The 22,959-nt window shown below is 43.5% G+C and overlaps 1 protein-coding gene across 1 annotated transcript in view; it reads right to left on the bottom strand.

Moving 5' to 3' along the window:
* Positions 1–1,959: 1,959 nt before the first annotated feature.
* The window catches only part of ATXN7L2 (ataxin 7 like 2), a 28,332-nt gene continuing 7,332 nt past the window's right edge, over positions 1,960–22,959 (bottom strand). The window contains exons 4-11 of the mRNA XM_060231593.1: positions 21,259–21,463; positions 19,522–19,814; positions 16,628–16,710; positions 15,255–15,499; positions 14,778–14,970; positions 14,060–14,181; positions 7,390–8,263; positions 1,960–2,103 (exon numbers count right to left, since the gene is read on the bottom strand). Of these exons, the coding sequence (XP_060087576.1) occupies positions 2,089–2,103; positions 7,390–8,263; positions 14,060–14,181; positions 14,778–14,970; positions 15,255–15,499; positions 16,628–16,710; positions 19,522–19,814; positions 21,259–21,463 (2,030 nt within the window). The 3' untranslated portion in view covers positions 1,960–2,088. The remainder of the gene's footprint in view (positions 2,104–7,389; positions 8,264–14,059; positions 14,182–14,777; positions 14,971–15,254; positions 15,500–16,627; positions 16,711–19,521; positions 19,815–21,258; positions 21,464–22,959) is intronic.

Raw genomic sequence — 22,959 nt, 5'->3', positions numbered from 1 at the left:
AATAAGCATCGAACAACTGTATAAAGGAAACACTGGGACACCTGAATATAGTCTGAAAAGACTGAAATGCCTCTCTGCAAGCTGGCCCATGATACTTGGAGGTCTAGGTGAGGAGACTTCTCAGTGCCAGAGTTCCTGTCTGAAATTTGATGCACAGGCTACCTTCCTTTCCACCATCCAACATACTTCCAGTTTTGCACAGAAATACAGAGCACATCTGGGAAGCTGTTCTATAGCTACCAAGTGTTAACAATATATCTTACTATGGCTCCCTAGGCACCCATGGACACAGCCACAATTCTACTGTTAGCCCAGACACAACTACTAGGACACTGCGTAATGAATGTGCATGTGATTAACTCTATCTCTCCCTGTCTTTCTGTAAGAACTGGGATGCTGATGGGCAAGGTAGGAAGAACAAAGAGAGGGAATTGTTTCCAGACAATTCTGCAAGATATGTACAGGCACTTGACTTCTGCTCCTCCGTCAAATGCCCTTCTCAGTTTTTTCCTTAATGTGGTGATGAAAAGGTTCAAACACTGGCAGAGTGGGATAGTCTTCCCACCAAGACAGCCACTTCCCACCCAGCCACATCCACCAATGCAATTTACCATGCATGCACCTTTTCTATGGAAAGCTGTGTGTGCAACCTCAGAAGTGCTACAGTGGCTACATTAATAACATTCACCTTCTCTTTCCTGGTCATGTTTTTCCTTCTCTAAATTTGAAAGAGCAGAAGCCTTTTAAGAATAGGTAAGACAGTAAAACGTATGCAGCCATCGTAGTACTGTTCTGGTATTTAAATACAATGGGACGCTGAATACAGAATGCGTTTATCATTTCGCCTGAAAAGACTTCTAGCTGTCAAAAAGCTTAGGCCAGGGGTGTCAAACATGCAGTCTGGGGGCCGAATCAGGCCCCCAAGTAACTGACTGTCATTTGCTTCCTTCTCCCTATATCTTGTTTCCTTCTGCATAACAGCTTGCTTTGCCAGGCTTGCTCAATTGCACAGAAGCTACAGAGCAAAACCTCTATTTTCTCCATTGGCTGAGACTCCTCTCTTGGGGAGGAAGGGGGTGGAAGAACTTGTTCTTCCAGGCTCTCTCTGTCGCACAGCAGAGCTTCCTTCTATTGGCTGAGGCTCCCCCCGTCCCCTGAGGAAGGAAGGAAAGAGCCAGAGCTTCCTTTGCTCAGTTCCCTGGATCCCATGAGAGAAATGCAAAGAAAGCACCTTTAAGACCAATGACTGCTAATGTTTTAAGCATGCTTTAAATTTTTGTAAAATATATTTAATTGTGTCTGTGTCCTTTATAAAGTTAATATCTCTGCTATCTAATTTTAAATAGGTACCCAGCCCAACCTGGCTCAGCCCAACCAAGTCTCATTTATGTCAGATCTGGCCCTCATAACAAATGAGTTCGACACCCCAGGCCTAGGCAGAACAAAAGCTGTGATTTCAGCCTCCACAGCAAGTCAGGACCATGAAGGCTGCATTTGCAGCTTTGTTTTTCTCTCTTTTCTGGCCTTAAGAACAGGTTAGTGTTTGAAGTTACCAGAAAACACAACTCATTGTGCAGAGTCATAACATTAACAGTTACATAGGAAGAACAGTATGGCTGAGTGAAGTAAGAAGTGGGCAATCCCCACTCTGGAACTTTTACAAAGTTGTGCTTATTGATGGCCCTGGGCAGATGCACAGATACCTGGACTCTGCTTCACATAGTCTGTCCAGCTCTGCCTCCCCTCCTTTCCCACTCCTTTTCTTTTTTTGAAAAATACTTCAAGAATGATTATCCCAGCATCACTGTGGATTCTGGCCACTCCATTTGTACCCAACTTCTTGCAATGTGACCTGATTATATTTGTATCTATAGGACTTCCTCATATTGGGATTCATGTTCTTTCAACCTTCCCCCTCAAAAAATCAAGCAACAAAAAGAAAAATTAGGAGTCTTCAGATATTTTAGAGGAATTTTTTTCTTTAGAAAAATACTATAAAGTTATAAAAAGCAGGAGGCTTTGAATCTGGCCCAGGTGGTCAGAATCCACAGACTGGTGGCTCCTTCTGCAGAACACAGGCACTTGCTGTTAATGCGCTTTTGACTGTAAGGAGAAAAGAAAACAGGGTGTCAGTGTGCAGGCTGACAGCTGATGCAACACTAGTTACATAGCAAATGCCTATTCCAGCTCAAGCAGCAACCAGCTGCCTCTCTGAAATGACAAAAGAATTCCCAACCATGTTTGCAACTTACCAGAAAAGAGTTGTGGCATGGAAACTTTCTGTTATTAAGCTGTGAACCACCTTTGCATTTTGGAGAGGCAGCATATAAATCTTTTTTTAAAAAAATAAACAAATGTGAAATGCCTTTTTAAAGGATCACACACAAACACAAATTGGATATTTCCAGTTCCTAATAAAGATACTCAAAACCTACATGTTCTCCAATGGACAGATGCTGTCCCATAATAAAAGTGTATAATTCTCAACTGCCCTTCCTTAGAGGCAACTGGCTCCTCTGGTTTGATTACAAGTCCAAAGAAGAATCAAGCTCCCAAGGACTGGAATTATCGCAAATTACCTCTCTGTAACTATGACATCAGTGAGCATATAAACAACAGTGTTATTATCTTTGTTGGATATAGTTCTTAGTTCCCTAGTATAGCCAGTGACCTGATCCAGCAAAAATCAAGGGCAAGGACAACTTCTATTTAGTAAAATACCCTAAAATGTCCTTCTTGGATGTCCTTCTTGAATAGTAAAAAGGTAACAATCCCAAAATAACACAACTATAAATTCCTTGATTATACAAGGTTTATATCCAGTCCCCTCCGCTCAGATTTGGGTTAGTAGCTGCAACTACAAGAGAGAAAAGGGACATGCTTTACAACTACAGACAGCAGATGTTTTTGGATCTAAATGAAAAGGAGCCATTGATGCACATTTCAGGTGTAGGTCTCTGGTCATGTGACAGAGCCTTTACAAGTACGGGTACATAAAGGTACTTTTTTTTTTCTTGGATTGAGATTGTGGAGGAACCATACTTGTTAAATTTCTATCTGCCATGTAGCTGGCAGCACAAACATCAACAATCTCTCTAGAGGCTATAAAAACACTTATTAATATTTTCTTTATCTGTGTAATCTGAGTGGATTAATCTAGTAAGAGAAGAATTCTGGCCTGGGGCAGAAGAAAAACAATAACTGGACATCCCCGTTCAAGAACCCACAGCTACAATTTGGTCTCATGGTCAACATTTCCGTCTAGCGACAGTATTATCTGAAAAAGATGGGAAAGAAAAATGCACTCTTAGCAACAAGTTTTTCTGGCTGGTGATTCTTCTGATAAGGATCTTGCAAACCCTTCACACTTGAGAGTCAAGTTAAAAATTTCCAAGATCAGAACACTGTGTCCAGCTCAGGTAACATCAGCCTGGGGGGATTACTGCCAGTTTTTATTTATCATATCATGCCATTTTTCTTCCATCTCAAAATAGTATAGTAGTATAGTGTACGTGATATTCCCATCTAGGCACTGAAGATACCCAAACTTGCCTGGCTTCAATAAGATGGCTGCATCATGCACCTTCCAACCATACCCATGGGGTATCAGGTGCTATAACATGTTTGGGTTGGTCTTCTTGTAACACTATTCTAGAAGTGATAGCTACCCTTTTCTAAAGTTTGGGAGAACTAAGTACTTTTAATGTGTAGTGTTAAAGGGTTAAACAAGATTGCGTGCTGGCCTCGCATCTTTTTAATTTATTTTTAACTGACCTGGTACAATTTTTGAACCCTATTAATGGTCATCCACCTAAACTAGCAGGCCGAGCGGTCCCCTTATTACTTTATGCCGATGATACTACCAGCCTCTCTTGCACAAGTGTGGGCCTGCAAAGGTATCTGAATGCCTTCTATGACTACTGTAATTGTAATTCATTCTCTATCACTTATGACAAATCTAAAGTAGTTGTCTTTTCAAATTGCTGGCGCCCACAGAGATGGTTTATTGGCAACTCAACCACTGAGCAAACAAAATTTTTTAAATACCTGGGGATCACTTTTAATCACAAGTTAAGCTGGGTTTCACATCATAACAACACCGTCAACTTGGCTAAATATTCGGCTGCTCAAATTAAACAGTTTTTCTTTGCAAGGGGCAACCAATTAGTTCCAGCAGCAATTAAGGTGTTCAAAGCTAAAACACTAGCCCAAATTCTCTATGGTATCCCTATATGGATCTCAGCAATTACCAGGAAAGTGGAGGGCATTCAAGCCTCATTCTTTAGATACATTCTTGGTATGGCAAAATGTGTGTCCTGTTTTGCTCTCTGCTCTGAAGTGGGTCAGTCTTTGGTGGAGACAAAAGCCTGGATTGCAGTGTTTAAATTCTGGCTCAAAATTCACTTTAGAACAGATCCTAACAGCCTTCTTGATTGTATTAAAAGAGACCCATATATTTCATCCTGGACAGCAGTGCTTATGTCCAAACTTAACCAGTTGGGGATAGAGGTTGATGATTTTTTTACTTCTGATGAGTCATATATCTTCAGATGTATTAAATTGAAACTGTGGGAGTTGGAGGAAACAAAACTACGGCCAACAGACCCTTATATTTGCTCCCCAGCTTCCTTAGGTCTTTATGCTTTTTGCGGCAAAATGCCCCATTATCTATCAGACGTAACCATTCCAAGTCATCGCAGGGCATTTATGCTGGCTAGACTAAATGCGTTTCCCTCCAAAGTTTTACAAGGGAGATATCGAGTCCCTTTAGGCGACAGGCTCTGTTCCTGGGGAGCAAATATTCCCGACTCAATTCAGCATATATTGCTTGATTGTTCCTTTTATCATAATCTCCATAAAGATTTATTTTGTAAAATTTCTTTCTCCCCAGATTTGTCTATTCTGCCACCCTGTTATTATTTATTGAACGATACTGAGGGGGAGGTTAGCGAGGCTGTAACAAAATTTTTGGCTGACATCCTTAAATTTAAATCTGACCATGTATGAATGCATCTGTAAGCTCGGTTTTATTTTGATTTTATCTCCAATGTTCAATTTTTTATATTCTGTGTATTTTTATTTGCAACTGTTATGCCATTAAAGGTTTGGTATGGTATAGAGATTTCACTGTTGTACCTAACTCAGCTCCTTGAGATTCCCAGCTCTTTTTTTCCTCTAATATTTATAGTTTTGTCTGAATAAAAGATGTAAGTACAGATGAGGAATATCTGATAGGATCAGAAAAGCCAAGGGGTAGATAGGCAGGCATTCTGTTAGTGAAAGAGATGCAGCTTTGTTACCCTGCAGAACTTCTTTCCAGACAAATGTAACCAAGTCATGGAGAATATGACTACTGGTAGCTATTAGTCTTGATGGAACCCCTATGGTTTAGAGGTATTCTCTTGTTGATTACCTGATGCTAGGGACAAAGAAAAAGGTGGTGGCCATCATACCACGGTTGCAATCTTCCCAGAAGCATCTACAATTATTACAGGATCTTTTAAAAATGTCTATTTATTTTAACAGTAAACCCCTATACAAAAATTTAACCAAAAAGTAGCTATGGCAACAATTGGCAGTCATCTACATTACTACTCTTGGTTATAGTTTATTTTATTATTTATTTTATTACATTTATAACCTGCCCTCCCCTAATGGGCTTAGGGCAGCTTTTTGGAGTTTAATTTCTCTATCGGGCAACCATCTCTTCCATACAGCAATGTTTTTAGAGGATTCCACTCTAAATTGCTTATATAACAGGATATATTTAAATGGTCACTGAAATTTCACATATCATCCTAACACTCTTCACTCAACTTCCAGTAACTGCAATAACAGCATTACAGAACAAGATGTCTCCCTGTGCTCTCTTGTCCAGGAACCAGTTAAGTTTTGCCTTACCTGTGCTCTACTTCAAAAGGGTTTTGCAGGACCTGACTGATACTGGAGGAAGCAATGTGGTCTGAAATGATCCTAGGAGTGGATTCTTAATTTGATTTGTATTGTTTGCCTCTCCATGACTTCTTCTCTGAGCAAAATCTGGCGACCCCAATATAATTAACACAGCCCTAACCTATACATTGCTGCTCCTGTCTTAAAGAATGCTCAGTCAAAATTGCTGCCTTTTCCCCTGAACAGAAACTCTGTGCCTTGACTGGATGTCAAGGTTTTTCCTATTGCCATCGCCATACCAGGAAAGAGCTGCACCTGCTGAATTTCTTCTTGTGATGCAGCTAGTAAAAGTCAAGAGTCTCTGTCAGGAAAAGGATAGGAATCTTAACACAGGATGAGTGCTCTATGAGCAGAAGTGACACCAGCTCATATCTCACTTACCCCATGAATTTGTTACATGGGACCTTGGTAGCCCCATACCTGCTAAAAAGCAGGCTGCCCATCAATGACATGGGTTTTAAAATGCCTCTGCTTTTAAAGAAACTGATTAAAATGTAAAATACACCTGCATATTGCAAAAATCTCAACATGGGTGCATTTTTGTTAATGCAACATGCCAGATAACCATTCAGACAGCTTTGCTATGGAACCATATGGACAGTTAAGAAGATAGAAGAAGATATTGGATTTATATCCCGCCTTCCACTCTGAAGAGTCTCAGAGCGGCTCACAATCTCCTTTACCTTCCTCCCCCACAACAGACACCCTGTGAGGTGGGTGGGGCTGGAGAGGGCTCTCACAGCAGCTGCCCTTTCAAGGACAACCTCTGCCAGGGCTATGGCTGACCCAAGGCCATGCTAGCAGGTGCAAGTGGAGGAGTGGGGAATCAAACCCGGTTCTCCCAGATAAGAGTCCACACACTTAACCACTACACCAAACTGGCTCTCCCAGTGCAATTTAATAAGCAAAAGCTACCACTCATTGCTAGGAAGAGAGGTCACCTTTAATATCTTGTTTTTGAATTTCTCATTACCAATTCACACCACAACTAAAGCAGCCCCCCCCCAAAAAAGAAACTCTCATAGCCACACCTTAAAATTGGTTCATGCCAAAACCCAATCAATTCAAGCTTGAGTTTATTGGCAGCATTGGTAAAAGGTATACGTATAGCTTTGGAAATTGTGACCAACAAGAGTTCAGGATAAAGTTTCCATAGTGGTCCCCTTTTGCTGTCGTGATCTGGTCACCAGCTGTGAAAGTGCAGCTGAGATGGAATTGCTACATTTGAACACTTTTTACTGAACAGTATTTTAGTTTTGCTCTTGACATTTGAAACTCCTCTTATAGACTACATCAAATTAAAACATCTGGGAAGCATTTTCTGAAATGTAACAATCCTGAAGTGCCCAGCCTTAACTCAGCCCTGTGCCAGCAAGGTTCTCTGGAGGTGGGAGGAAAGGGCGGAAGCCACACAGTTAGGATGTCCTGGGCACTTACCTTCATTGTGTTCTGCTTCTCCTCAAAGCCCAAGGAGACCACTGGCTTCTTCCTTCTGATGGAGCCACCCAAGTCAGACGAGGATGAGGAAGGCAAGGGAGAGGGGGTGTGTTTGGCCTTCACTGGCCGACAGTAAGTGGCTGTATTCTTGCGTCTCTTGGCCTCCTCATCGGAGATGCAGTTGGCTTGCAATGCTTTGGGGCCATTCAGTGAGGACCCCCGGTTCTCCAGCTGTGAAGCTTTGACTGGCACATGGCTGGGAGCCCTGCAGTCTAGATGGCTTACCCTCTTGATTCTGGCACCCGCAGAGACTGTTCCGTTGAGGGACAGGGTGGAGGAAGAGATCCCAGATGGCTTGGCCTTTGCAGAGGGGTGGGAGACTGGACAGCTGGCTGCCTTGCTTTTGCCCAGATCCAGAAAACAGGTCTGTTTATATGGTGGGCTAGCAGGGGCTCCGGAAGATTGCTTGCGCTTCCGGGCCACAGCCTCTGGCTCCATGCTGCCACCCAGCTCCTTGGCTTTGGAGGATTTACTGGCCTTGGTCAAAGGCAACTTGCTGAAGGATGGTGAAGGGGTGTTGGCTGGGAGTGGGGAGGTAATGGACTGGCTCCCACCCATCCAGTCTGACTGGCTGCAGGCAGCTGCCACATGGGGTGACCCCACTGCATAGTTCATACTGTGGTGAGCGCGGCTTTCCCTGGATACCACTGTTGTTGAAGCTGCAGAGGACACAGAGGTCCTGCCAGGGAGGCTGTGGGGAAGGCTGCAAACCAGAGAGGAACTGTTGTTCTGGTAAGTGCTGGATGTAGAGAAGCCCAGAAGCACAGGTGATGGAGTGGAGAGCAGCTGGTGATCAGCAGCTGGAGGGATCCTTCTGGTTAGGTCAAGAAAGAAAGGGAAAAAGTGAAGTTGATCTCTTTAAACTATTTGAACTCTCACATGTCAATCTCCTTTGGCCCAGTGCTAATCCCGGCTAAGCTTCACCAATCCCCTTGAGTTTTCAGAATGCAAGTCAGCATCGGGGGGGGGGGGGGGGGGGAGTATCTCTCCTCCCCCCCGCCCCCCCCTTTCTGTAAAATTCCAGACGACTAACAGAAACCCTTACATGTTACTATGGGCATAAGAACTTGGCGTTTTCCACAAGGGGATGAGCTGGCATGGCTTCCTCATTGCTGCTGTGGCTAATACAGTGCAGCAGCAATAGGGCTTTTACATGGCAGGTTTCCTCACATTCTCCCTGCTCCAGTCCTCCGAGATGGGTCCTCCCCAAGTCACTGGGAGAGGGCTTTTTAAATTGACAATTAACATAGCATTATAACAATCTGTTCTCTGAATTCCCAGCTTCAGTTTTTTAAAGTAATAATAATAATAATAATAATAATAATAATTTTTATTTATATCCCGCCCTCCCCGCCGAGGCAGACTATAGCCTCTTTGATTGTGGAGATATGACTTTCTCTTTATATCTCCGCAACAAAAGGTGCTTCAGAGGCAATTTTTAAAAATGAATGCTGTGAATTCACAGAAAATGATATAGCAATTGCTATGTTATACCACTAAAACAATATGTTGATTGCTGTTTTTTTTTTTAAATAAGCCCTCAAGTTGCAGTGGAGAAGGGATGGCCATCATGGAAAACTGAGCCAGGGACAATGGCGTCAATGCAGGTGGTTTTCAGAAGATCCAGATTTTCCTGTTTACATGGATGCCACCCTGACTTGGCTGCAAACATTTTCAAAACATCACAGCACAGGATGTTTCCAAAAGACTGCAGAAAAGACAAGGAAAACCAGGGAGGCACACAGAAGTACTGCAAAGCTGTAGGAAAGCATGAAAAATCTTGCTTCTCAATAACATTCAAGGCAGGTCAAACAACCCATGTCTGATCTAACAGTTAAATAACAGTAAATTAAAGATTTGGAAAGTTCTGAAATAGATGGTCTGATGAAAATCACTGAAGAAATTGTTTCTTTAGTCTAGCAACCTTGGGTGGAAAATTATCATATGTCAAAATGTGTTATAAATGTGGAGTTTGGGAGGGGGAATTATACTAGCTTTACTGAAATAAAAACAATTTCCAAAAGCCTTTGCAACAAAAAATGCCTGCAAGTGAACAGACACCCATCATCCAATATCATCATCATCATCTATGCCAGATCCAGGTGTGTTTTTTGTGTTTGCGCAGATGGACGTTCTTGTCCCTACATTCCAGCACCACCTACTGGAGAATTTGGGATTGAAAGACTCTGCACATAGAAGAGACTAAAACAGGGGTTTCAAACTCATTTGTTATGAGGGCCGAATCTGACATAAATGAGACCTTGTCGAGCCAGGCTATACTGTGCAAGGGCAGTCCATGTCGGATCAGGCCTTGTGTGTACCTATTAAAGATTAGGTAGCAGGGATATAAACTTTATAAAGGACTCAGACAAGATCAATTCAATTTTTTACAAAACCTTAAAACATGCATAAAACGTTAGCATTCATTGGTCTTAAGGGTGCTTTCTTTGTAGCTCTCCCTTGGGAACTGGGCAAAGGAAGTTCTGGCTCTTTCCTTCCTTCCCCAGCGGATGTAGAGGGGGAGGAGCCTCAGCCAATAGAAGGAAGGGAGGCTTGGCTCAGTAGCTCTGCTGTGCAACTGAGCCTGGCAAAGCAAGCTATCCCTCCTCCCCTTCCTCCCCAAGGGAGGAACTTCAGCCAATGGAGAAAATAGAGGCTTTGTGTGATTAAGCAAGTCTTGCAAAGCAAGCTGTTATGGAGAAGGAAGCAGATGACAGCTGTTGCTAGGGGGCTTAATAGGAGCCCTCCGGGGTCTGATTTGGCCCCCAGGCCGCATGTTTGACACTCCTGGACTAAAAGGTTAATTGAACAAATAGAAGATTTCTACTGCCAAAGAGTTGTGGTAATTGATAACAAAGCTGAAGAATAACAATCTACTGCATGAAACACTCCTACCATATAGCAACTTAACAAGCTGCAATGTTGTCTTGAGGGGAGTACACATTTATATGTGTGTGTGTATTTACTTCAAGACAACATCAGAACTTGTTCAGTTGTATAACTATTTAGAGCCTTTTCAGGCTTTCTTTCCTGTGCAATAAATGCACAGTGGGTTCTTTATTGGCTGCAAAGGAACCAGGTGCCTCTTCTGAAGGCATCATTCCACTCAAGAGATATGCACTGTCCTGTCACTTCCACTGTTCTAGTGACTTCATTGTGGAATGTTGTTGGGAAAGTGACAAATTACAATCACTTAGGATAATAAAGGTTCCCTCCATTTCCAAGCCAAAGCCGCTGGCAGTATTTTAAATGTATTTTAAAAACTTCTTGAGGGCTTGAGTATTATAGCACTGCAGAACAGGATTAGGTATCAGAAATGTGTGAGGAAAAAAACACCTGCAAGGCTAGTGCTTCTAGCAACCACATCTGGCATTTCATAGACTTCCTTTTAATTTTTTTTTGTCTCATTTACATCTTCATTGTGCCTTCTCTTGACACAGCTAGAACACACTCCTCTTCCCTTATTATATTTTGAAAAGAGGTGGTGAAAGGATGATTGACATTTCCTCTCGGAAAGGTAGATTGTTGACATCTATGGCCTGAGAAAAGCAAGTACAGTTACCAGATCAAAGGGACATTTTTAGAGATTTGAAATAAGAACACCCACTGCATGTTTCCCAAAATAAGGAATGCTTCATGTTGATAATGAAATTTTAATATCTTATTTTAAGTATTTTATATATTAGAAGAATTGTATAAAACTTAACAACAATAAAATAAGGGACAACTGTATCAAACTTAGAAGAAGACTGCAGATTTATATTCTGCCTTTCTCTCTGAATCAGAGACTCAGAGTGGCTTACAATCTCCTATATCTTCTCCCCCCACAACAGACACTCTGTGAGATGGGTGGGGCTGAGAGAGCTCTCACAGCAGCTGCCCTTTCAAGGACCACTCCTATGATAGCTATGACTAACCCAAGGCCATTCCAGCAGCTGAAAGTGGAGGAGTGGGGAATCAAACCTGGTTCTCCCAGATAAGGCTCTGCACACTTAACCACTACACCAAACTTAAAAACAAGAATAAAATAAGGGACAATCAAGTATATTATAAAAGATGGGCAAGAAGGAAATAGTGAGCATAAGACTCTGGGGTTCTTCCCCTATTTGTTCTAGAAATTACACACTTCCTATTTCTTCCTTGTACTGACTTGTTCTAGCCACCCTTTTAAAATTGGGTGACACCTGTGAACAAAGGTATGTATCCCCACAACAAAGCTATTTTTCATACTCCCCCCCCCCAAAAAAAAAAATTTGGAGGGGGAGAAGAGAAAATATCAGCAATGAAATGGATTTGTGGGAATATCATACAAAGATCAGTAGGTGCTCCACTGACCATCCAGAAGGATCATTAAACAAAAAAATGTTTACAAGGTGTATACTGCTGCTCCCTCAGCTGCAGGGATTTTTTTTTACATCTCTTAATTTCCAAAGACTGTAAATCCAGCATTTTCATACTTATTCAGAATAATTCCTGCCTATTAATCATAACAGCAGAGACCACACAACAGCAGCCCTTTAGTCTAAATTTTGGAACATCTCCTTATGTATCAGAGCATTTAAGTCTGGCTCAAAGTTTTCCTTGGGGATTATCCTATAAAAAACTTATGGGAGAAATCCTAAACAAGTCTACTCAGAAATAAGTCTCATGTTATTCAGTAGGGCTTACTCCCAGGAAACTCTCCCTAGGATTGCTACCTAACACTTCATATTACTGACAAATCTTAGGTCTCAAAAATGTATAAAAAGTTGCATGTATCTTCAATAAAAAGAAACAAAAACCTTAAATAAAAAGTGGGTTAAGAAAATTACTATAATACTGATTCTGACTAGATACTATATTCATTTTATGTTCTGTGCAGAAACACAACACACAAGTACAAGTTGTTACCCCTGCTCCAAAACACTTTCATCTCTACAACGGAAATAACACTTCACTTTCATTTTTTTAAAAATCAGTACAGTTTCTTAGCTGTTTTTAAGGAAAAACCATTTGTCCTGTGCTTCTACAAATTATCTTTTTATTAAATATCATTGAGTTTTCATAATGTAAACTAAGCCACTGTTGATTTAGAAGTTAACATACACACAAAATGACTTCTCTGCTCAGTTGGGGCAAACTTACACCTACCAATGAAAAGAAACTGTGACACTGAGAGAAGTGGAGTATATCACTGGACTGGAAAAATAACACCTAAACCACTGTAGCAGGAGACAGAACAAGAGCCCCAGAATGTAGGAAGCAGCTCAGGACAGCCAACAATACCTTGGGCTGGAATCAGTGAAGGAGAACCTAGAATTTCCAGCCTCCATATTATTATCTAAAGTTGTCACTGAAGGAAGCGGAAGGCTTCAAGATCCCATCCTTTTAAACCACCTCCTCATATTCCCAGTTTGGCAAGGCACACAATAACCCTGAAGACTGAGAACCATATAGCAAAAGTTAAGGTCTGTGTGTATTAGGTGAAATGAAAGGAATTCTATGTTTCTGAAGATTTAGAGATATAAACAAAGAGAATGGCATTCTTAAATAAACGGCAAAAACACATGTCCCTGATTTTTTAAAAAGCAGATGTATTTTATAGCAATCATACTAAATATGTTTAACTGCATATTCAGCTAATGGGGGTTGCATTTTTTTTGCTGATTTACACAGTATCTAGGATAATATAAATTAATGGTTTCATTAAGTTTAATGATTTTTATTGTATGTCTACCTAAATGGAAAGGCTCCCATGTAATTCTCCTGGACCTGGTTCTTATGCACACATTCTGTCTGTGTGGCATTTCTCCCAAGGTTGCTGCCATCTGTTTCCACATCATGCTACTGGTTGGTTGCCCCTGACAGTCTCTCATTTCTCCTGTCACCTCTCAGAGGCAGGCTTACAGCCATCTACAGATAAGAAGTATGGCTGAGCAGAAACAAGGGAATGAAGGGAAGACACAATACTCCACTTTCGGTGAGGGCAGGAGGGTAAAACTACTTCCAGTGTGGCTGCCCCTCCCCAACACCCTTTCAAATAGGGTGTTGCCTTAGTTTGAAATCAGCTTCATGACACTGTCACACAGCTAAATCAGATTGGCTTCATGTAGGTAATGTGATCCCTGATGGCTAAGGATCAGAAAGAAGATGACACTGTTTAGAAGAAGAAAAACAGCTAAAGTGGAAAGGGGGGAGAGGAGAAAGGCATGGGGAGAGAAAGAGTTTCAGGGAATATTTCCAGGTTTCTTTTGAGCAGAAATGGTTGCTTTTGGGAACCTCTAGTGAAGCAGTTACTTCCTGGTACAGAAATCAAGGTGTAAAACAATGTATGCACAAGCCCATAGTATTTCTGGAGTTCATATCTTCCCCTCCAGGCAAACACAACCACAAAACAGAAGCAGGTGCTGTGAAGTCAAGATGTGTTTCAACAGGCATCTGAGACTTCGGCGGGGGGGGGGGGGGGGGGGGGGTGATCCTAGAAAGACATTTCTTTGTGCAAAAATATTGCTACTACATGTTCTGTATGCACGTACACAAACATACAACCATGCCACTGTGCACAAGTGCCTTCACATACCCCCAGGTTAAATCAGAGAATATGTTTTGTTTTCCACCCAGAATAACTTACTTCCACATGTGAGAGCTAAGATGCCTCTCCAGCATGGAACTGAGCGCTGAGCAGAACCGATCCAGCCGTCGGCTAAACACATAACACCCAGGGCTCACTAACCTGCTTCCAAAGGTGCAGAACTGTGGAGGAAAGGGAGCAAGAAAAAAATTATATACATAAAATTAATGCAAACAGCATGTACTGCAACCTGACAAGGGCAGGGACAAGATCCTTCTGTCACTATAGAAGAGATTCATTCTATATACAAAAGACAAACATCTATAGAACGCAAACACAAAAAGATGAAGTAGAGCTCAGTGGTAAAGAAACACATGTGCTTTGCATGCATAGGATCCCAGGCTCACACATGAACACTAAGAAAGCTGCCTCATACTGAATCAGCTCATCAGTCCATCAAGGTGAGTACTGGCAGAAGCTCTTCACCTACTGTTTGGGTCTTTTTCAACTGGAGGCTGAACCTGGGAATTTCTGCATGCAAAACAGAGGCTCTTCTCTCCTGAGCCAATCCCTGTTAAAGGATTTCAGGTAGTATGGCCACTGCCATTCACAGTGGACAATCCTAGGCTAGCGAGACCAAGGGTCTGATTCAGTGGAAGGCAGCTGTTTATGTTCAAGTGTCCAGGATTTGTCTTGCAACATTTGAGCTGTGTGTCTACTCTCAAGGATGTGATGGAATGGGTTTACAGGCCAGAATTTACATCAGCCTGACACTTACTGCTTGGGGAAGTGGAGCCCGCACTGCATAATGGCAATCCAGCTTGCGGGAATCCTCTGCTGCGTCATCCTCACTCTCCTCACTTGACGCTCGACCAGTGCCTTTGGGTGTTGGGAAAGGGTAGAGCCCATGGTCAACTTCACCAGAGGTGGCAGGCAGGTCATCAAGGTCACTTTCAGAGGATATTCTAGACCTAAGAGTAACAGAGAAAGGAGTGACTTTTCCAAGGGAAGAATGTCCTGAACTGTTAATAGAGGCACTGTTGGCTCCCTGCTAGGAAATATATACTATATTGTGTCACTTTGGGAGGAGTCCAACTCCTTCAAAATTATCAAATAAACTTTGACTTCTTGGAGGCCTTGTTTACTGCTGTAACAGAGCAGGCTCTTCCAGGCAGGTGTAATTCAACTGTGGAAGCAACTCTGCAAAGACCACTTCCTCTCCTCCCTTTAGCTGGGAAGATCTCTGTTTCTATACCTGGAAAGTGCACAGTGGGAGTGAGACTGCTTCATTCGGCAAGGAGAAGTGCTGGGCAGGACCAGCGACGCCTGCGACAATGAAAAGGAGTCCTGTGAGAGCCGTTCAGCAGCTGCTTCCTTCCTGACTGGGCTCTTCTCTTTGGGGTACTCGCTCTTCCTGGCATTGGCTTTCAGCTCAGCTACCAAGACATCAAAATCCTTGGCACGGCCTTGCACCTCACGTCGCTGATGCACAGAATGGATCTGGAGCACAGGCAGGAGGGAATGGTTAGAGCCGTCAGCTAACAAACCTGTTCAGCACTGTCCTCCACAAAATTGAAAAAGATGAAGCCATGCATATGTGGACTGCACTGCAAAACTGACTCTTTCAAAGAGAATGTTAATTTTCAAGCCTTGAAGGAGTACAAACTATATGTGATTTTTGCACAGAGGTGCTTTCAAATAAAAAATTCCTCACATGAGAACACACAGTGCAGTCCAAAGCAGAGCTGCATCCTTCTAAGTCCACTGACTTAAAGAACTTAACTCTTCTTAGGGCTGCATGAACAGTTCTGTGACATAACTGTACCAACCTTAAGAAATATCTGAGTCCTAGTAGTTGACTTACAAGAAAGCGCTCAATAGATAATTCACATTATCAATCTGCCAGAAAATAACTACCTATACCAGTATTAAACTGGCCCACCCAGCATAAGCCTAACTTATTACAAAGAAAAACTGGTTATCAGAAAGTCCACTTTATTTGCAATAGCAGCAGGCAATATGGAATTAAGCATTATTCTGTTTTGTGATTCCTGGATCCCACCCCCACCAAGGGCTCGTGGCCTAAACCAATAAACTACCAAACAATGGTCATTTCTTTGTCTTTTGCCTAGATTGGGTCCATCCTGAATGTCTGGAACAGAGACCCCCTAGTTCCTTCTGTTCATTTATCTGTGTGATGCACTGCTGGCTGTAAAACACAATGTAAAGCCACTGCCTCAGATTTGCTTGAGACTCCACATCATTAACTGCCACAAGAGGATGCTTGGCCTCCTTTCTCAAAGCAACAAGGGGCACAATCCCCCAGGAAGTCCTTCTGCAACTTGGTGCTGCTCATGTGCAGCTCCTAATTTATTTTAAGGAGGCTTGAACAAGAAAATTTCCCAGTGGATTAAGATTTTACTAGCATGGAGACAGGTAGGGAATCAAAGCTTTACCATCTACATTTTTGTATGCTGGGCTACTGTTAAGAGCAGAGAAGTGGTACTGGTTTAAAATTACTGGGTAACTTTAATGTCAGGTCTATGGAAATGGACAAGGAAATTGTCTTTGTCTTGCCCCATTCTTCCCCAATTTCTGCAGGAAGGAGGGTCACATGCATCACCATACCTTGCAAGTCAGTAACCGTGTGCAAATCTTCTTGGTTTCAGGGTTCATTACCCCACACTGCCTGTTTAGGTCACATTCTTTCCCTGTGGGAACAAAATAAAAACAGAGTTCAGCATACATGCCTCAGTGTCTCAATTTCCTTCAGGAAGGCAGCCCTTTCTCAAAAAATTCTAAATTTCATTAAGTGTCAATTCTTGCTATCAGAACAGGACAGGTGCCTTTGCAAACATTCTGCACTTAGGGAAATGCTCTGACCAATTTATTTTCTCACTTTATATTTATTTAATGGGGGCAGCCTAAACAGAGTTTAGACTCTACAACAGCTACTAAGGCTTTGGTGCCACTTTTCTTCTGGCCTACAAATGCTACCACTTTACTGTGTGGAACAAGGAGAACATACAGAGCTGGAATAAACATCACCTCCAAGTCACCAGCTGTGCTTCCTCTGGACTCTCTCTCTCTCTCTCCTTGAAGCTGAGACTCTCAAGCCAAGCCTGGTCCCTACATTTCCTTTAGCCATCCCTGCTCCCCACAAACCGATGCACAAAACTGGCCTCTCCCACTCCCTCTCTAGCCTAGTACATAAATCTGATAAACACCTGCTTGTGTGATGGTGGGTCTTGAAATGGTGGCTTTCAGGATCAATCTCAATTACTCATTGACTGACAGGTTTGCCTGCTTCCCCTTTATTAAGGAAGGCAATGAGAAAGCTAGTGAAAACATCTGGGAAGTGACTATCAAAACTGGCAAGCTTTGTTTTGCCTTAGGCCTAGGGTTGCCAAGTCCAATTTCAGAAATATCTGGGGACTTTGGGGGTGGAGCCAGGAGACTTTGGGGGTGGAGCCAGGAGACACTGGGGTGGAGCTAGGAGCAAGGGTGTGACAAGCACAATTGAACTCCAAAGGGAGTTCTGTCCATCACAATTAAAGGAACCACACAGTAGTCCAATGAGATGGTATTGTTTCTGAATGCTCCTCCTTGCACAGAAAAAGGGACTTTCTGCAAACACAATACCAGCAGCCCAGGGAGAAGAGACTGAAACCCTCCAGTCCAGATTTGTTTTTGTGTAAAGAACCCCCTCCACTTTTTGTCTAGGCTATCATCCCCCAACTGCTATCATGCACCTTTTCTCTGAGGTGGTACAGCCCTCCCCACAAGGCACCTGAGGACTCTACCACCACCCCCACGCACTGGGTCAGGGGTGGCCAAACTTGTTTAATGCAAGAGCCACATAGAACAAACATCAGATGTTTGGGAGCTGCAAGCCATGAACGTCAGATGTCTGAGAGCTGCAAGACAAGGAAGGGATGCAAATAGATGGAGGGGGAGGAAGGTGGAAAGAAAGTAACTTTAGTTTTAATGAGGCTGTGGGGGCTTCGAGAGTCACACAATATGTGTGAAAGAGCCACATGGGGCTCCTGAGCTACAGTTTCGCCACCCCTGCACTGGGTCAACCCAAGGAAGGCCGCTCACCAGCTGCTTAAGGTCCTCCTCCGAGAGGCCAGCGAAGCGGTACCGCTGTTGCTCGAACTCTTGGCCACCACCACCACCACCTGAGAGGGGCGGAACCCCCTGCCGGCGGCTTTCGAGGGGAGCTCGGAGGAAGCATCCGCACTGAGGTGCCGTGGCTTCCTCAGCGGCGGCTCTCTCTGCGCCACCCTCCGCTCCCTGTTCAAATTCTCACGGCAGCAGCATCATCACCATCAACAGTGCTTCACCTTAACGTCTAAGCTTCTCCTCCTCGCCTCCGCCGGGCGGTGAAGCGCCGTTGATAGTGATGATGCTGCTGGCGCCGCCGCGAGGATTTGAACAGGGAGCGGAGGGCGGCGCAGGGAGAGCCGCCGCTGAGGAAGCCATGGAGGCAGGTCATAGCCCCGGTGGCTTTGGAACGTCCTGCGGGCGCCACCACCGCCACAGACCGAGGCCAGACAGCCGCGAGCCGGCCGGCCCGCCTTCCCTCAGCCTGCGCCTCAACTGCACAGCACACGCTCTCGAACGGAGCCACTGCGCATGCGGCCCGCCCCCCCCCCCCCCCGCGCCCCCCCACTCCACTTCAGAGGCAGAGCGGGCGATGCCGCTGCGCTGCCGCCGCCCCCTCCCCGCCCCTTCCCAGCTGCTCCTCCAAGATGGGCCCAGCCTGAGCCCATCTCAGAGGAGCAGCCATGGTGAAGTGGAGAAGGGGCGGGTCGCCACGCTCCTTCGCGCCGTTTCTTCCCCCGCTTCCGTTTCTTTGGGGAGCGGGGGAAGAGGCTGGAAAACCTGGGGTCCCCCGCTAGGGCGGGAGGGATGGGACCCCTACTTAGGCCCTCTCCTCTTATGACATACCAAGTGGTTCAGAATGCTCACTTACGGGGGCACTGATCCTAAACGTGCCCAAGAACAATGAGTTTGGGGCACCTCACCTGCCTTGGAGATATACCAATATTTTAACCTGCATGTCAGAAACCACCACTTCTCTCAATTAAAGCCTTATTCTGGAAAGTAGAATGCCTGGCAGTATGCTGCTTGACCCTACCCCCTGGGAAAATCTGAAGAAGATTACTATGGCTTGGACACTAAGTGTATTTGTATCCATGAGGGAGGTGGTTCTCTTCTGTGCAGCATCTCCCCTAGGGCTAGGTGCTTTTTGGCTCACTGAAAAAGGCTGGCCTGCACAAATAGCAGCTCCTGGCACCAGACTCCCTCCTCCACCACTGAAAAGGATGCAACAAGCAAGTTTTAGAATCCAAGTCTATGCCATGTGCAGAAGGGTTATCAAAACAGAATTCATCCTTATGATGCCAAACCCTGGAGATGCACCGTTATGAAAGAGAAACAAGCAACCAGCTCGTGTTGTCTTCCCTATATCCCTCACTGCTTCCAGCCACAGGGAAGATGAGGAAGAAAAGACTCACGTGGCATCTTCTTCAGAGACTTCACATGCTCCTTCTCCCCCAAGGTAGGAGGGTTCTCCAACTTCCTGGTCAAGCCATCTGCAGGCATGATGTTGTTGCTACCTGCCTTGGCTGGCACTACAGGTTCTTTTGGTGATGCTGCTAGAGAAGATTTGCCCACAGCCTCTTTTGAGCTGGCAGAAGACTGTCTGGAGATAGGAAAGTCAGAGGGCTTTGAGGAGGCCTTGATTCCATCTCCATCTGGCTTTGGAAGGCTGGAGATTTTCTCTAGGTTCACAACAGGCACAAACAAGCTTGGGAGAAAGAGGGAAGAAAGAAGATCCCTAAATCAGAAATACTGCAAGAGATGATGGTCTCCCACTTAAACTGATAAGGATGACAGTCCTGCATTGCTTTACTACTGAATTCTGTTTCAACAAAGTATCCCAGAGGCCTCAGAAAGGATGACCTTTTTGAGGGCTCCAGCACAAAGACATCTTGGACAACCTGGTGAGCAGAACTGGCTTGCTTTACCCTAGCAACAACATCTGTAGGAGCATCAGAGAAAGTTCCAAAACTGTGGCCTCAGCCAGCGTTAACAGAAAGTATGAGGGAAGAATGAACAAGGAAAACAAGTAGACATTAGGATACTGCTCCCGTAACTGGTCCAAGTGGGAGTGCTATAACTTACAATTCTTCCCTAGGCCAACAACAGGCTGCTACTCTAAATTCAGCCACCCGCATCAGAATGTACACCTTCCAGCAGCAGAATGAGCATATCCTATTAGTGGTCATATACAGAGTCAGTATGACCTTTCTTGCAGCATTTAAACCAGGCTTACCTTAAGGTAGCAATCACCCATCCTCATGGTACTTTAACAAATAGGCTAGTTACCTCAGTTAAAAGATCTTGCCACTAGAGCTTTCATTTTAATTAAAATATCTTATCCAGCTTTTCTCTATGATTTGGAGGATCAAACAGAAAGAGGTTACAGAAAGGCAAGGCCTTTCCTGTTGTGGCACCAAGCTCTTGAACTTCCTCCCTAATGAAGCTTGCCAGATGCTGAATATACAAGCTTTTAGAGGGCATGCAAAGATGTTTTTATTCCCCCAGACCCTTTAGATTCCGTCCTCTGCTATGGAGTTCATTAAATTGTTTTGTTCATTAGTTCCTTAGATTGTTTTCTTTTTATCCCATGTTTTTAAAAGTACTTTCTTGCTTTCATAGTAACTGTTTCAAGATCTTAAGAGTTTCCTATATCCAGTAAATTATTTTTTTTAATTTAAATTGTTTTTAATTGTATTTTTCTGTTTTCTTCCCTGTTTTTGCTGCTATTTTATCCTTTTATCCTGTTTTTAGATAGACAGATAAAACTACCAATATCTCATAATATCTCACATCAAAACACCTTAAAATTGTTCAAAACCAGCAGTCTCACAGTAACAGGATCCACTTAGGTAATGGCAAAAAGGACCATAGGAAAAAATACAACCACTATGTTAAAATCAAGCTTAGCAGTAAGCTAAGTACAATTTAGGAGTAAGTTTAGTAGCTATATTTCTTTATGGAAGTCACAAAGCATAGTACAACACATGTGTAATTGCTAGAACCACAAAAAAATTCCCAACCCCAACACCAGAAACAGAAGATTACATTCCCCAGATACCCTAAGCAGTCAGGACATTCTTCCCACTTGACTGTGTGGTATAGCCTTAGCTCAACTCAGGGTGGTACCTCACAAATTCAGGCCCCCTTACCAGAGGTTGTCCTTCGGCATCTTGTCTGGCCTCTCAGGTGGATGCTGAGCATGACTGAAAGAGCTCTGGGATTTCTCCCTCCAGGATTTGGAAGATCCATGACCTCCACTGGCAAGGGTTCGCCCATTGATTGTGTGGCCCTTCTGCAAACTGGAAGAGGCCTGCATCCGATTATAAAGTTTGCTGAGAGGTCCATGTCGTCTCTCTGCATGAGAATTAAATATACAGTTACCACAGATACCAATATAAGCTAGTCAGTGCACGGAATCTGTATGGCAGCAATCTTATTTCAAATTATAGGAATGTCCTGGAGGGCAGAATTCAGTCACACCACAATAACCAGGAGGACTTTCTTCTTTGACTACAATTCTATCTCCAACTCCAATTGTTTTGTTTCTATAGATCCTACTGGCCACAGATGTTCTGTGAATTCTGAGCCTCCTTAAGTGGTCACAGACAAAATATTGAAACTCCATGACACCCCCCACCCCCAGTTATGATTAGTTTCTATACTCTCTTCCCAAAACCAGATTGTGATTCTGGAACAAAGCATGCCTATCAAACCAAACCAATGCATGCAAAGACATTCAGAGTTACGTATATAGTGTTCTAGTCATCAGCCAAGGGATTATGGTTACACTTTTAGATATTTTTGGAAACAGAATTCTAGATCTCTCATACTAGGTTTCATATGCAAAGCTTTGTGGGACAGCTTCTTGTGCTTTGTTGTTGGCAGAGTCTGTAACACCAGACTCACTTTCTCCTCTTCCCAATTTCCATTTAAACTCTACTCCACACACCCAAAATGGAACTTTGAAGCTCCTCATTTCACAACAGTCTAAATTATTTTATTTACTAAACCACTTTTTAACCCCCCCCCAAAAAAAACCTGTTTCTAAATCTGTGCAGCATAGAACTCCACAAAAAGGTATTCAAAGAATATCTGCTGAGAACCATCCCAAAAGGTTGTTACCAGAGCTAGGAAACAGCAGAAGAGGCACTCTACCTGTTTCTCATTCACAAAGGTCATAACATGTGAATGGTCAGGTTCCAGAGCACTGACACTACTATGTTGCTACCACCAGCAACACAGATGTGTTGCCTTCACACTATTCCATTCCCCGTCTCCTGTCAAGGCATGAGTCACAAAGCCAAAGCATAAGCACAATTTATTTTATACCTGATACCCACCCCCTCACACTTGTGTGCCAAAGGTTCTAGCAAGTTACTCTCCTAGAAAGGATATGATTTGCCCAAGGTGATTTACTGAAACTACCTAAGTGTAGCTCTCCTCCCCTCCTCTTGCTTCCAGTTCAATATCCCTCTCTTTTGATGGCAAAGAAACTGACTTCATTAATCTGGATGAAGTGGCTACTCTTTCCAGGGGTACCAGGCTGTAGGAAAAGAGTTTGGATGGTGGTAAACTACTTGCAGATGGTTGCTGAAGGATATTCCTACATTAGATTATTATAGTTGTATTTCAAGAATGCAGGTACAGAACCAGCAGGAAAATGGCCAAGCACAGGGAATCTTTGTAAGGTCTGAATGGAAATATAACCATATGGATGGGTGGGCGTGTGGCAGGAGAGCCAGGTGCATTAGCCTAGCGAAGCTGTGGTTCTCTATATTCTCAGGAAACGTTCTTTTGCAGTTCTCTTACCAAGATCCTTCAAGCAGAGCTTGCACTCAGTGGGAATCTTT

Source organism: Heteronotia binoei, chromosome 2 (assembly GCF_032191835.1).
Source record: "Heteronotia binoei isolate CCM8104 ecotype False Entrance Well chromosome 2, APGP_CSIRO_Hbin_v1, whole genome shotgun sequence".
Taxonomy (NCBI): Eukaryota; Metazoa; Chordata; class Lepidosauria; order Squamata; family Gekkonidae; genus Heteronotia; species Heteronotia binoei.
This window is presented reverse-complemented; position numbering and strand designations above follow the sequence as displayed.